Source organism: Talaromyces proteolyticus, assembly GCF_021365285.1.
Source record: "Talaromyces proteolyticus strain PMI_201 chromosome Unknown BGW36scaffold_7, whole genome shotgun sequence".
Lineage (NCBI taxonomy): Eukaryota > Fungi > Ascomycota > Eurotiomycetes > Eurotiales > Trichocomaceae > Talaromyces > Talaromyces proteolyticus.
This window is the reverse complement of record NW_025764283.1, coordinates 484,316-499,164: the sequence shown is the minus strand read 5'-3', so window position 1 is coordinate 499,164 and position 14,849 is coordinate 484,316. Positions and strand designations below refer to the sequence as shown.

The 14,849-nt window shown below is 46.1% G+C and overlaps 5 protein-coding genes across 5 annotated transcripts; 2 read left to right on the top strand and 3 right to left on the bottom strand.

Annotated features, from left to right (window-relative positions):
* Positions 1–1,793: 1,793 nt before the first annotated feature.
* Positions 1,794–3,184, bottom strand: BGW36DRAFT_428085 (major facilitator superfamily domain-containing protein; the record flags this gene model as incomplete). Its single annotated transcript, XM_046220499.1, has 2 exons — positions 1,794–2,753; positions 2,810–3,184. The coding sequence occupies 2 exons, from the start codon at positions 3,182–3,184 to the stop codon at positions 1,794–1,796; spliced, it is 1,335 nt and encodes a 444-aa protein (XP_046070999.1).
* Positions 3,185–6,843: 3,659 nt separating this feature from the next.
* Positions 6,844–9,660, top strand: BGW36DRAFT_297662 (putative voltage-gated chloride channel; the record flags this gene model as incomplete). The annotated part of the gene is made up of 5 exons (XM_046211372.1): positions 6,844–8,078; positions 8,129–8,177; positions 8,226–9,005; positions 9,059–9,448; positions 9,499–9,660. The coding sequence occupies 5 exons, from the start codon at positions 6,844–6,846 to the stop codon at positions 9,658–9,660; spliced, it is 2,616 nt and encodes an 871-aa protein (XP_046070998.1).
* A 175-nt stretch (positions 9,661–9,835) lies between these two features.
* BGW36DRAFT_297903 (dihydrofolate reductase-like domain-containing protein) lies at positions 9,836–10,585 on the bottom strand (the record flags this gene model as incomplete). The annotated part of the gene is made up of 1 exon (XM_046211390.1): positions 9,836–10,585. The coding sequence occupies one exon, from the start codon at positions 10,583–10,585 to the stop codon at positions 9,836–9,838; it is 750 nt and encodes a 249-aa protein (XP_046070997.1).
* A 416-nt stretch (positions 10,586–11,001) lies between these two features.
* BGW36DRAFT_320892 (putative cell cycle control protein Cwf15) lies at positions 11,002–13,225 on the bottom strand. Its single transcript, XM_046212638.1, has 11 exons — positions 13,127–13,225; positions 13,051–13,073; positions 12,923–12,999; positions 12,599–12,871; positions 12,464–12,545; positions 12,235–12,405; positions 12,151–12,186; positions 11,737–11,794; positions 11,599–11,663; positions 11,463–11,531; positions 11,002–11,377 (listed from the first exon to the last, which is right to left on the bottom strand). Exons 1-11 carry the CDS (start codon positions 13,134–13,136, stop codon positions 11,186–11,188), a joined length of 1,056 nt encoding a protein of 351 aa, XP_046070996.1. The 5' UTR covers positions 13,137–13,225; the 3' UTR covers positions 11,002–11,185.
* On the top strand, positions 13,184–14,809 carry BGW36DRAFT_380143 (putative exosome complex endonuclease 2/ribosomal RNA processing protein). Its single transcript, XM_046216297.1, has 3 exons — positions 13,184–13,558; positions 13,614–13,733; positions 13,784–14,809. The coding sequence occupies exons 1-3, from the start codon at positions 13,395–13,397 to the stop codon at positions 14,382–14,384; spliced, it is 885 nt and encodes a 294-aa protein (XP_046070995.1). The 5' UTR covers positions 13,184–13,394; the 3' UTR covers positions 14,385–14,809.
* Positions 14,810–14,849: the final 40 nt, after the last annotated feature.

Below are 14,849 nucleotides of genomic sequence, written 5' to 3'. Positions count from 1 at the left end.
TGTCTTGAGACCTTGTCTGTACTAGGTTCGACGGGAGTGAAATCCATTCCACACGTTTTGTGCGTGCGCCCCATACAAATCGCTGGCGGAGGCCGCAGAGACCTGTCTCAATATTTCACACTTTTTGTCTATACAGTATTTTTTTTTACATCTTACTACAAGTATTCGCCAGTGAGTCACACGGTTTCTCTAGGTGATCAATAATAAATCCTACCTAGTGCTACCCAACATGGATTTACATCCATATAAACCCAAAAATAAATTTCATAAAAAGTTAAATATAAATAAATTTTATTAAAATCTTATCTTTCCTTTCTATCCAAAATATGTAAATGGGTGAAAGTTTGGCCTTTTGATTTTAGGGTTGGGGTTATTTTTTCACTAGTAAAATTTAGGGTAAATAATGTGGCGCCTAGTTAAAGAAAAGTATATATTGCCTAATTAGGGTTTGAGCCAGATTATAATTAAACTGAGAACCCATTATAATTAGACTCGCAGGCTAGTCACCTGCCTTGGGATTGGCGTATTATGCAGCATTTATCGAGTGATAACTTTATTACAATAAACGTCTGTAATGTAGAGGATTGCAGAATGTCGTAGACCATAACCTATCCCCATACCTACACGCCAGGGAGCAATGTATTCATCCAATCCAGTCATCTCTTGTCCACACGTTGCCTCTGCTCCCTCGATGGACTCCATTGACACACAATATAGATCGACAAGACCTTTGTGAACGTTGCCCCGCTTCCTGGACCCCCGTCTTGAACCTTTTGCATATAATCGTATGTAGGTATGATTTCATTCCTGTGTTGCTCAGTACGGTTCCTGTGCAAGGCTGGGAACGGTGGAAGGCGCGAGCCCTTCCGAAAGAGCAACTACAAGAGCCGCATTATACAAAGCAGTAAACCAATGAATGCGTACATCTGATATAGCCCGCAAGAAGGGTATGTGCTCCTACCACTAATTTACAATTGCGAGACATAGCTTTCCGTATTTCTGTTCGTGTGATCTCCCGCCACATCTGTCAACTCAGACTCAGCTGACGGCGAGACACTGTTGAGATCACGATCCGTTGGAAAGCAGAGTATCCAATTATGAGAGAAGATCCGATCATCGCCTGAAAGTGGAATAATAATATTGGGGCACAAAGAAGGGTATCATTCCGCAACGGATTGGATTGGTCGTTTGTTGCGGTTGCATAATGCTTCATGACTGTGCTCAGGCTCCTGAGGACAGCTCCATACCAGCGATAGGCGTCCTTTTGAATGAGGCTGTTATCAGTTAGCCTGCTGTAATACAATAACGCCAAAGCGCGAATGCAATGCACGGTAGGCGTTGCAGTATGGCATGACACTACAAGTGATGGGAGTTCTGCCATCCAAAACGGGGAATTCGTATTGCTTCGTCGAGGCCAGTAGGACTGTACGTAAGTTGACACAAACAACAGCTCCAACGCGGACCCAGATAGGATGCGATCTGTCTGGGTGAGTCCAGAGGGTGGATCAGAAAGTGGACACTGTGGCTGGTCAATTTAGGGGGTTTTTAGGGTTATAACGAAGAAGGCGCTTGTTCTGGCACCATGGACAATGCTGTCCCGAACGCTGGCATTAAGAATATGTGGGAAATGAAAGATCACACTAAAGTTGACTCGTATTATGGTAAAGGCTGAAATATTTGTTTTTACTAGCATGTGACCCTTTGTATTTCTAGAAATTCCGTTCGTACGTCCCATTAACTTATTACCTAGGTGGTGCCTCCCCCGTACATATTTTCTTATATTCATTTCAAGCTCAAGCCTTACCCCACAGCCCCTGAGGAGTCCAGTGCTTACCTAAAAAGGCGACAACCCCTCCGAACAAGCACACGGCGCCTGCATACATGGCTGCTTGGAAAAAACCTCCATAATCATCGACCAGAACGCCATCCAGGGGAGGGCCAATGAGTCCGCCAAGCGCCCCGATGGCCATCCCCATTCCCGCGTAGGTGCCCACGTCTCGCGGGTCGGGAGCACAGACGGTGAAGGCCACCGACGCCCCCGAGATAATAGTCCCGGATGTGAAACCGAAGACAATGGAATAGACGATCAGGGCCGCGTTCGACCTGGCTTCGTTCATACAGAAGGTGACGACCCCCGTGGCAATAGCCCCAGCGGCGTATACGTTCAGTTTTCCAACTCGGTCCGCCATTATGCCCGGAATGATACGGCCGAACGTCGAGGAGGCGTTAAGAATGGCGGAAAGGTAGCCAGATAGCGTGGGGTTCATGCCTCGCAGGGTGGCGTACGTGGGAACAAAGAAGAGTGGCATGAACATGCCCATGAAAGTGAAGAACATGGAGACAGTTAGAATAATCAGTCTCATGTCTTTGAAGGCTGCAGAGATCCAGAAAGAACGAGCTCGCGGTCGCAGGCGGGCTTTCACGACGAAACTTGCGAAGCCGAGGAGGGGAAGGATCAGAAAGCCAATCACACGAATACTCCACCCAAAGCCCAGATTGGTGCTGTTCAACATTTTGGACAAGGCCATGGGGATAACGATCCCGCCCACCGATGAACCTGAGACCGCGACGCCGATGGCCGCGGCCCGTTTCTTGTCGAAGTACTGCGAGAGCGCAGCCATGGAGGGGAACTGTAGAAGGCCCATCAACGGGCCCATAAAGACGGCCTGACAGAGCATTATTTGCCAGTACGTCTTACACAGACTCAGCAGCATCATAGCTACGATGTAAAGGACGGCTGACGGGCGGAGGATCTACTTGTAATTAGCATACGTAAGTACGTCCTAACACGACTACCCATGAGGCATACCTTTGCACCAAATCGATCAAACAAGGGTCCTCCAACCATGCCGGAGAAAAACTGCAAGAAAGCTGATAGCGACCCGATCCAAGCAACGTCATCAGCCGACTTTCCCAGAAGTTGATGCGTCATGTAGTAGTCCGCCAGGGGACCAAACGAGTTGGAAAAGCCCAGGCAGCTGAAGAAGATGCAGAAACTGCCTGCAACAACAAGCCAGGCCTCGAGGCCACCGTCAGGTACTGTATCGTCATCGAAATTTTCATCTTCGGCATGAGCCAGAGGGATCTTCGCTTCTTGACCTAGATCTGAGTCATCGACAATCGGTCTCTCGTCCTGCAACAGTTCGCTTGGGCTTGTCTTGCTATGTATTTCAGAGTCTGCCATCCTGTTGGAAGCTGCATAGGGTGAGGACAGAAAAGTATGAATGACTGCTGAATCTAAAATCAAACCCCATAGCGACATTAAAAGAGGTAAATATAAGGAGCTGTCCAAATCGGGGGAAGACCTCGGGGCCGTCATCGGATTTAATCTCGGGGCCGTCAATATGGCGGGAAATGGCACGCAACAGATGCTACATGCGCAGTAACCCCAAGTCAACTACTAAATAATGATAATTACAGTACATGGACAGCGCATACATATATCTCAAAGATTTATCAGAAATATAAGCAAAGCGAGATCAGTACAATTTACTGGACTAACATTATATTATATTTATCTTTATACATTCCTGCTTTTATAAAGCTTCTTTTATGTTAAACCATAATAGAATCTATATTTGAACCCATATTTGCCTCGTTCCGTTACAGATGGGAAGGATTAAAATATTTCTTATTTGTTCAGTGGGAAGTTTTAGTGATTTAATAAATCTATATTTATATTAGTAGTTATGTGATGGAATGTAGCACTTTATAACTGACATGGAAGTGCATTTGCACACAACACTACAAGTTGTAGCTTCTGGCGCGCCAACCCCCTCATTTATAAATTACTAACCCACGCAATAGGCTGGTTTGCTGAATCGGGCGTGATTCTGATCCTTGCGAGCTCATAGCCCACGGGGGTTATTTTCACAATGCTACACTCTCATCCCAAGGCCTAGCCCCTCCTAGCCCCAATGCCTACCTAACCCCTTTTTACTCGCCGCTAGATACCTATATACACGCAAGATAGGCCCTAACGAACAAAGCGGAAAACTCGGGGTGAAATTCGTTCTAATACTTCTACTGACAGACTATGATTAGATTCAAGTCGAATAAGATCTTGCAGAAATGGTGTCCGGCTTTACTGGGATTAAAGTGGTCATAAATCTGCGTACGAGGACATAATAACCTACTCCATAACAAAATAAAATACAATATAATATCTAAGTATTCTTTGACGCCCCAGGCGCTTTTCACAGACCCCTCGTTTCAGTGCTATTTAATATATTGTCCTCATTCCAGTATCAAAGTATTGACCCCGGCCCTGCTCACAAATAACGCCTACAATGGAGAGAAAGCCTTCCCAAATCATCCAGAAGAGGATAATGTATTGCGGCCGCTGCTGGAGGAGTCCCTTCAGCTGGAACGAGCAGTCCAGCTCCAGTATGCCCAAGCGAACCCTGAGTTGATTTAAGTCCTAAACCCTACCAACGCGCACACTGGCGGCCTGCCTGAGGATTGACCCCTCGGAAGGCTTTGAGACTACAGTGTCCCTAAACGATATCTCCTTGCCTCTAGATTCTGGGATACTAGATACTGATAAGGCCTAATGAAAGTCTTTAAACAGCTGTCTAGATATAAAACTTTGATCAGCTAATTTGTAGCTAGATAATAGAAGAATAAGGGGCAAGGATAACCTATAGTTCAGACATTAAAACGTGTCGCTTTTTAGAACTCACTGTACATAACCCAACCTATGCATTCCTAACAATAAAAAGAACACACTCCGAGCCATATATTCCCCGAAATTCCGCTACCTAAATAAACCCACCCTTAATCAAGACATTAATACTTGCTATATTCGTCTTCCTTGCAATCGCAATCGTCTCTTTCGTGGTAGTTTATGCTATCGGAACAAGAGCCGTCTCATCAGTCTCTAACCACATACTCACTAACCTATGCACCGCCTCAGTCGCATATCCCTTCCCCCAAAAGTCTGGGTGAAAGGTGTACCCTTGTTCCCATCTGAGATGGTCTGCGCGTTTGGTACGCTCAAGTTCCACATATAAGGACCCAACGATACAGCCTATAAATAGAATCAGTATGTCTATATAGGCGCGGAAATAGAAATAGAGCAATCTTAGGCCACATTATCTTACCCTTACTCTCTTTATCAGGTAGTGATACATTATCCGCAAGTATGTCCCTCACCGCTTACGCAATCTTTAGATTTGATGGTGAGAACTTCCAAACCCATTGTCTAGTATCTGAGATATTTGTATCAGGGACGTTTTTGATACTATTCAGAATATTTCGTAATATTTTTTTAAACTCCAATCGTTTCAAATACATCCAACTTTCATGGGAAATTAATAATACGTACCTCTCCTTCCTAGCATCTTCCCGACACCGGATATCATACATGCTCTCCACATCGCTGCCAACTACTGGACGAAGTTCTAGACACATAGTTGGTGTGGAAAACTGGAGGGATCGGCTCCATGGTGAAAGGATATAATAAGATGAAATAACGTGATAATGACTGAAATCAAAATTATCATATGTTTAAAGGATATGAAATTACCGTACAGTATATACAAGAAATTGCTAAGTTACGTATAAAATAAGTCATACCTCGACATGTGTAGCCAGTAACAACTAAGTCCGTGGTGTTTTAACTATGAGATATGAAATAATAAAATGTTATTAATATAATATTAATTAATTTTGTATATAGTTATTATTGTGGATTAAAAATTGAGATTTGAAATTGATATGGAGCGTGTATTCGGAAGTGGTGGATTACGTTAGGGACATTGGGAGCAATAGTGCTGAATAGAATAATATAAAACAATTAATAAAAGGATTATAACCAAGCATTTAGATTTAGTCCTAATAAGTTATAATAATATAGATGAAAACTAAAATATAATATTCTATAGGAAGATATGTTCATCTACTGTATGCTAGATCCTTGGTGGGCAGTACCACCGGATAGCAGACGCTGATGCAAACTTAGAATGCTGCTGTTCTTGATGCTGAGATACTCATATTGACTGATTCAGAGCATGGTGTTCTTAAGAGAAGTGTCGACATAGCGAGGGAATCTAGATGGCTAACAACAGGATATTGTTTTGCTTTTTCGGCTGTCATCACGTGAGACCAAGGCGACTTTGAGGACACCACATGTCTGAAACGTGGCTGCCTGTGGAGATGCATATCCAAAGATTCCAAACCAATACAAATGTTAATGCAATACGGAGAATAATATCAAGTTAACTGTGTAATCTTCTTATTAGCTTTATCCCGGGCTGGGTGGCTCCACCAGGCATGTGACTGCAATATTAATAATGGCCCATAGCATCATCGTCCTAAGCTCCTTCCGTGATTCAGTGCAGGCTAACACCAACCGTCCCGGGCGAGGACTGCCCACGCCTTCATAGTATCATATCAATTGATATCATTATATATATATTGTTCATATCGTGTTTGTTTTCCATGGTTATCCCTCTAGCGCCATTCTGCTCGATCTAGGTGCAGTGTCTCCTTACTGCGCAAGTTCCCAGGAGGACCTTGCAAGCACAACAACAGAGAGGGTGTTACCCCTCAACAAAGACTGAGACCCTTCTTAGCAGTGTAAAGAGAATACTCCGGCGGTGATAGGTAAGCCAACCCCGACATTCTGCATTCTGCTGCCATATGGCAAGATTCCTCAGGTTCAGGTGACCGGGTGATCATTCCGATGTCCATCCTCGTGCCGGCTCTGCCCCCCGTGGACATTACTGGTGTGCCTACGAGTCATGGGGTTTCGGCCCTTACTACATGCGATATATAGATTCGAATGCCCGCTTACATTTCTTGTAGCCCCAGGTTCATCCGCAAAAAGGCCACAACCGCGACATGGCTCGCTCAGTCCACGCCGTCTTGTCGTCTTCGTACGATGACGATGACGACGATGACTATGCCCCGTACCCGGCACCGATAACAGCTCCGGTTTCTCCCACGTATCGACGACGTAGAGCATCAGCCCGCGAAACTGATAGCTTGCTCGATAACGACCCACTCCACTACCGAAGATCGACTTACGGGACCTCGAGGCCGGAAACGTTCTTCAGGTACAATACAACAAGTACCCTCCGTCGGTCTCAACACCACAGCCGCGTCGGCTCACAGAACACTCGTTTTGTGCCTGCTCTAAACAGGCAGGAGAGTGATGCAAATGATATCAACAAGGATGGCTTCATGGGTTCATCGTTCCTAGACGAGCGTCTATGGTACGATCAGTTCACGTCAATAGACTGGGTCCATGATAGTATCAAAGACGGAATCCGTCTGCGGCAACTGAGAAGCCGCAAGGACTTCCGGGGCCGTGTTCTTGCCCTATTAGATGGCGCTCAGGGCTGGGTGTTGGTAGCTTTGATCGGCTGTATCACCGCCGCTATCGCTTATTTCGTCGACGTGGCCGACAAAAGTGTTTTTGACCTCAAAGAAGGTGTCTGCACTGGCTCATGGTTATCGAGCCGGAAAACATGCTGCTCTGGTGAGGGTTTCTGTGATGAATGGCGTTCGTGGTCTCAAATACTAGGATTGTCTCGTGTCGATAATGAACAGGTTGACTTGGTCCTGTATGTCCTTTGGGCTGTGGCGATGGCTGTGGTTTCCTGTATCTTAACTATGTTCACAAAGACGGTTGTTCCTTCAACCATCTCCCTGTCTACATTGGACGAGAATCTAGGGGCCGAAAGTGAGCCAGGACCTGCCAGCCCAAGTGGGTACTATACGAAACTGCGAAGCAACCCGGCCATGGTCTACTACTCGGCTGCAGGTAGTGGTGTGGCGGAGGTGAAGGTCATCCTAAGTGGTTTTGTGTTACACGGTTACCTCGGTCTAAAAACACTTATCTTCAAAACTCTTGCCCTAGTCCTATCGATCTCATCTGGAATGAGCTTGGGAAAGGAAGGCCCTTATGTGCATATTGCTACCTGCGTTGGTAACATTTGCAGTCGAATGTTCACGAAATATCGAACAAACGATGCCAAACGCCGTGAAGTCTTGGGGGCTTCGGCCGCTAGCGGCGTGGCCGTGGCATTCGGCGCTCCTATCGGTGGTGTTCTTTTTGGATTGGAAGAAGTCAGGTAAACAACGACATTCAACTTGTAGTATCATATTATTAACAGCTAGCCAGTTACTATTTCCCGCCAAAAACCCTTTTTAGAACTTTTTTCTGCTGCATTGTAAGTGACTTTTTCATATTCATGTTTTCAAGCTAATTTCATTCAAAGGCCGCCACTTTATCCTTGAAATTTCTGAACCCCTACGGCACAGGAAAAATTGTACCATTTGAAGTGCGATACGTTTCTGACTGGGAAATTTTTGAAATGGGTCTTTTTATTCTTCTTGGTGTTTTAGGAGGCGTCGCCGGCGCATTGTTTATCAAAGGAACTGGTATGTGGGCGAGATCATTTCGTCGGATATCAATTATCAAAAGGTGGCCTATTCTGGAAGTCGCTTTAGTGGCTTTTATTACCGGCATAATTAGCTTTTGGAATCGGTATACAAAATTGGGAGTGGCCGAACTCTTGGAGGAACTCACAGTACCTTGTGACCCTACTGGTGTAACAAAAACGGGTCTCTGCCCTGAGAAGGATGAGATCCTGGGAGTCGTGAAGTATTTGCTTTGGGCATTCGTGATCAAGGGATTTTTAACAACAATCACTTTCGGTTTGAAAGTGCCTGCTGGCATTTATGTTCCATCCATGGTTGTAGGCGGTCTCATGGGACGGATGGTTGGCCATCTGACCCAGTACTTCGTGGTTACATATCCGGATTTCTTTCTCTTTGCAAACTGTCCGGCCGAGCCAGGAGTTGAGTCCTGCGTTACTCCAGGTGTCTATGCCATGATTGCAGCAGGAGCTACTATGTGTGGTGTCACGCGACTATCCATTACCCTGGCAGTCATCTTGTTTGAACTAACTGGCAGCTTGAACCATGTGTTGCCATTCTCTGTTGCCATCCTCTGCGCTAAGTGGACTGCCGATGCGATCGAACCTCGCAGCATTTATGTAAGTGAAGATTAAATTGTAAATGGTCAGAGAGATCTAACATTGCAATACAGGATCTCCTTACGGATATGAACGACTATCCGTTCCTTGATAATAAAGGCCACCCTGTGAGCGACCAAACTCTGGGCGATCTTAGCAGATCTACAGGAAAACATCGTATTATCGATATATCTCGATCTCCTCTTGTCAAGGCCAAAGATTTGCGAGGAAAGCTTGACTACCTCCTTATGGCCGGTGAACTGGATAGCGCGTTGCCGATTGTGCGGGACACAATTCTAGTCGGCTTGATTCCGATTACGGATCTCGAGTTTGCACTGGATAAACTTGATGACGAAGATACAGAGTATTGCATCATGTCTCATGATTCAACTTGGACAGACAATAGCAGTGAGCATGAAGAGGGTGCCGAGGTGGTGCATGATTTCACTATCTACATCGACCCAGTAAGTTTAGGCTTTATATATAATGTATTTATGCTAATGGAAACCCCTAGTCTCCTGTGGCACTCGATGTCCATTCCCCCTTGGACCTGGTCTATCAATGCTTCGTCAAGCTGGGGCTACGTTATATCTGTGTCCTCGGTAACGGCAAGTTCCAGGGCTTGGTTCACAAGAAACAATTCGTCAAACATATGAGAGAGCTAGACAAGATCTAGTGGATTTGCATAGCATATATATTGCATCTTTTTATTATTTGTTCGCATGAAGCGATGGCGTTGGATTATCACACCCTTTTGAGAATTTGCATATATAGCCTGATTGTTCGCTGGGTATATTGGTTGATTATTGCGTTTCTTCTGCCTACTCTACTTAGACCAATGTACATTTCAATCAAGACTGTCTTTCATAACCAACCACCCTAATAGAGACCTCACTGTCCTCTAACCACTCCGAAGAAACCTCCTCCCCAACCCATTGTGATACTTCAGCAGCGCTCGCCTCTCGCCATTTATTATCATTACTCAAATCGTCATCCGTAAGCGGGAAAAACGTGTCACAATCAAACCCACCCTCCCCAGACTCCGGCCCTTTCTTAACCCTCGTCATCAAAATCCTCAACTTCTCTCCAAATGCTCCCTGCTCCGCTGACAATCTCAGAGCAGAGGCATATATCTCCCCTCCCCCAATCACAAAAACACTACCTACATCCGCCCTCCGCGCGAGCGTAGCAAGCGCATCATCCAAACTATTCGCTACGACCGCACCACGCCTCGTCCGACCACCCCGTTCTTTCTCCGCATCCTTTTCTCTCTGCCTCTCCAAATCCCCCTCAATCTCCTCCCTCACACCACCCACCGTATCCCGCGTAATGACCACATTCAAGCGATCCTTTAGCGGCCGCAGACTCTTCGGTAGCGAGTAATACGTCTTCCGACCCATGACAATCGCATTCAATGCCCCTGCCCCCGTTGTCTCTGTACCAGTGGGAAGACGCGTTGAGACGCGCGCAAAAAAGTTCATGTCGGATTTTATGCGTGGCCAGGGGAGCGTCCCGTTCTTTCCTATTCCGAGGAGTGTCTCCCCTTGCGGGGAGGGTTTGATGGGCGTTGTGGCGACGATTAGAGTGATGGGGTTGCGCATTGTGGTTGGTGCTGCGCCGGGTTGAGACATTTCGTGGGGGCTAAGGGGTGAGGGAAGAGATAATGGACTATTTGTCGCTTCTCTTTTTTCTTTCTTTTTTTTTGATTGTTTGCTGGAGGAGGTTGGATTGATGTGTTGTGTTGCTTTTGCCGGTTTCGGGAGCCTCCTCAATGAACGTGTTCCTAGTATTGGACTAGAAAAGCGCGTCGATGGTTGATGTAGCGTATTAATGGCGAGTTAGATATTTGTTTGCATAAGTATCGTTATAAATGTATGTTCTGTATATTAGAGGTCGTGTCTGTCCGAAGAGAAATTCACGAGACGCGAGGAGGGAAAGGATATGCGATAAGATAAAGACTTTCCTTGGATCTAGAACTACGGTACCTGGCCATTTAGTCATACTTGAACGTGCACCCTTCAAAAGTAGAGCATCTACAAATCGCATTCATGCTCAATAGTATATTTGATCACACATCACACTCAATCTATCCATCCATCATAACGCCGATGTACCCATACACAGACACCCAAACGCCTTCCCCCGCTATGTATATCACTAACATTAATCCAAATACCAACCAAACCCATCAATCAGAACCATTATTTCGTATTCACGTTTGACCCATTCATAAGCGCCTCTTGGATCGCCTCTTGAACCGCATGGGCGTTTTCTTCAAGCTCTTTGTTCCTTTTCAGGTCATGTTCATCTTCGCCGACGGTGTGGAGTTTCTCGAATAACCATACTTCTTTCATGAAGCGTGTGAGTGAGAGGATGTCTTCCGCCGCGCGGGTCTGTAGGCAGCAGTATGAGCATTACACACGCACGCACACACACATATATATATATAGTCGGGTTCGTGGGGAGAAGACTACTTACAAGAGCCGCAGCCTCGACGTTGAGGTTATACGTGCCGACAGCAGTGTATGTGTTATCAGGGGTGTCAACCTAATTGGCGACGAAACTATATGTAAATAACAATATAATTCATATCAAGAGGAATATATGTACGAACCCTTGCAGGGGCAATGATGTTTTCGAAACGCTGGAGGAGTTGCGTGACATTCGTATTAATGCGGTCTGCAATGCCGCCCGATATAATTAGCTTCTTGTTCTGGGGTTTGGGAAGATGAAATGTGTGGCTTGGTCGCACTGTGTAGAGCTTTGCTTGTAGCTTGTGAATCCATGTTTACATGGATTTGAAATGGGTCCTTGGAGGGATATGTATTGAATAGTTGAAGCCGAGGATTCGGCGTAATATTGATGGTGGGCCGATTATATTGCCAACTTAATTTGGAGCGGTGGGTGAGGCGGTGGGGATTTGAATAAGTGCCAGCTATAGATTAAATGCTGCTGCATTTGGACTTGAATTCTTGTTTACGATTGGGTTGGATTTACAGCAAGAGCTAGTATATTATATTCATTTGTGTGAAATATCTAATTTGTAGGATATGCTAAGAAAACGCCAAACTCCACCACAGCGCTGGAAATGTCTATCGTACATATTTTGACTAGAACACGGTTAATCAGAGGGTAATAATAATGCTAATTCGTAGGTAGTACATACCATAAATCGTTTGTGGAAGTCAGAACGCAGGAGATCCTATGTGATTTTAGTATATTGTCAATTATGATGAGCAGCCGAACCTACGTTGACGAATTCTGGGCCCTTTTTGGTTTCAGTACCACGAGCTTGGTTCTTGAAGACGACATCATCATCCCATCGCCGTTTCATGTTGAAATCTTGTGGGTTCAACAGCGGGTTGCCGCGTGCAATATCGAATTCCCGCTGTTCTTGCTCTTGGGCTTGTCGCTCGAGCTCCTGGATCGATTGTTAGTAAATCTCAAATCTCAAGTTGGCTTAGTTTCTCGAGAATTACCTCTTTTTCTTTTTGTTCCTGCCTCTCCTTTTTGATCTTCTCGAGTTCTCGCATTAGCTCTGCAGCTTCATCTTCGTCATCACTAGACTCCCTGTCAACTCGACCATCATGACAAATTTCGTGCATATGACAAACCTCTCTTCCTCGCTACTCTCACTATCTGACCCCACAGAATCCGCATCTATATCGCGAGTCTCTTCTAAAATCCGTCGCCGTTTGGCTTCCAGGTCTTCTTCGTCCAGATTCTCCTGCACGTTCTCTTCGAGATCTCGCTTACGGTTGGAAACAGGCTGCGCCGAGGATTCTTCGCTGACACCATTCTTCTTTGCAAAATGTGCGGCTTCAGCTGCCAATAGCTCTGCTCTCATATCCCGTGGTTGATCTGCATCGCCGCCTTGGCCTGGTTGGCTGGAAGTCGGTCAGTTGTAGCTGCTTTCGTGTGTACACTGCCTTACATACCGGACTTTAAGGTGCATATAAGCTGGGAGAAGGCGTTGGTGATAGGCTGGACCCCGGAGAGCCTCTTTACCCTGGGCCTATGCTTTGGTCAGTCGCAAATGGTATCGCAGATATGAGATTTGACGTACCGGGTCGAATGTAGGGCGATGTGCTGCGAGATGTTAGCAAAAATAATTAGACACAAGAGAATTAGACAAGCCTTACCTGTAGTCATATTGAAAATGCGAATTTACAGCTTTCTTTCAGTTGCGAAGTTGTCAATGTGGCATATGTGATAGACGGCGTGCGGAATGAAGAGGTGGGCAGTTGACCGCCTTCAGATGATTGGCCACCACGCAAGGAACGTCGAGATCTGCCGCCAAAAGTTCTTCGGAGCTCTTTTGGAGACGAAACATCAACTACTGAGTGCTGACAGATTGACAGTCTTTTTGTTTTTTGTTTTTCATTTAATGTCCTCTTGTTCTACTGCGCCATGTCAAAAGAGACTGCACTGTCAATTGCTGAGCGCGACTTCATCCACGAAGCCCTGCTTCAGAATGTCCGTTTAGACGGGCGAGACGCTGATTCTTTCCGCCCTCTATCCGTGTCGTTTGGAGATGAGTATGGACACGTCAAGGTTAGGCTGGGACAGACGAGGTTGGCAATGACGATCTGATTATTCTGCTCCATGCTAAGCAGTCTGTTTTGATAGTTTGGTTGTGCGCATATCCGCTGAAGTTGCGCAACCCCGCGATGACCGGCAAGCTGATGGCATCTTCCTGATCGCCCTAGAACTTACGACCATGGGCTCACCCGCGTGGGAAAATCTACGGTATTATAACTATTACAGTACCCTCTAAAGTGCTGGCTAATGATGTCAAGGCAAACTGACCTTGAGACTTACGTATCGCGTGTCCTCGATCGCGTAATCCGTCACTCTAATGCCCTTGACACGGAGTCTTTATGCATCCTCAAAGGAAAAAGCTGCTGGCATATCCGTGCCGATGTCCATGTGACCGAATTTGACGGCAATCTCATAGACAGTGCCTGCATTGGTATAATGGCGGGCTTGCAGCATTTCCGTCGCCCAGATATCGAGGTGAAAGAGGGCCAGGTTACAGTGTTCAGTCTCGACGAGCGAGTGCCGGTGCCGCTGAACATCACACACAAACCGCTTTCAGTTACATTCCAGACATTCCACGAGGGAAAGGTTCTGATTTTAGATGCTACCCGCAAAGAGGAGCAGGCATCCGAAGGAGATTTGATCATTGCACTGAACAATTCGGGGGAAACATGCGCTCTCTACAAATCTGCAGGAAGTCCTGTCAGTGCCATTGACGTTATCAACAAGACCGGTCTCGCGTTGCAGAAGGTGCGAGAGATCAACGCAGTAATTAGCAAACATCTCGAAGCCGACCTGGCAAGGCGCGCAAAACAAAACCGTGCGGTCGAAGCCAGTGCCGAAAACGACAGAGAGGGATGAGATGAAACGCTTGCATGGTAACAATAAAGTAGAATTCCGTACCAGACCTGCATCGTATCTCAGGCCACCGACCAGCCAGAGCCAAAGCTTACATTTGCACAGCCGGCGGTTCGTATTCATAATTAGGTGTCTTGTGGCGGGCCCCTGTTTTGAAGCGGTTTCACGGTTGCCTGGACGGTGGACCACCATCATTACTTCTCCCATGGCGGTGCAACCGATCAACCCTTGGGAGTAGATGGAGCGGCCCTTGAATGCGCATGAACAGGGAAATTAGCTGTCAAACAGAACATCGATTGATCGGTGCATTGGGTGTTGGGCTGCTGGAGAATAGAAACAACAATAGTTAATTAACAATAATGATTATATAGTCCGAGCCAAACATGATACGCGCCGAAAATAGGATGTTCGCGAATAATAATAGCCCGTAGGGAGCATTCGTAGGGAAGCGTGGCTTAGGCTCACCTG

Bases quoted from the DNA above. Each gene is read 5' to 3' on its own strand.
- BGW36DRAFT_380143 (XM_046216297.1), top strand. From the start codon at position 13,395: ATGTCAAAAGAGACTGCACTGTCAATTGCTGAGCGCGACTTCATCCAC. The intron at 13,559-13,613 runs GTTGGCAATGAC...CTGTTTTGATAG, and splicing joins GTTAGGCTGGGACAGACGAG to TTTGGTTGTGCGCATATCCG. The intron at 13,734-13,783 runs GTATTATAACTA...AATGATGTCAAG, and splicing joins CCCGCGTGGGAAAATCTACG to GCAAACTGACCTTGAGACTT.
- BGW36DRAFT_320892 (XM_046212638.1), bottom strand. The intron at 12,546-12,598 runs GTTTGTCATATG...CAGGGAGTCTAG, and splicing joins GAGAGTAGCGAGGAAGAGAG to TGATGACGAAGATGAAGCTG. The intron at 12,406-12,463 runs GTAATTCTCGAG...CAATCGATCCAG, and splicing joins AGGAACAAAAAGAAAAAGAG to GAGCTCGAGCGACAAGCCCA.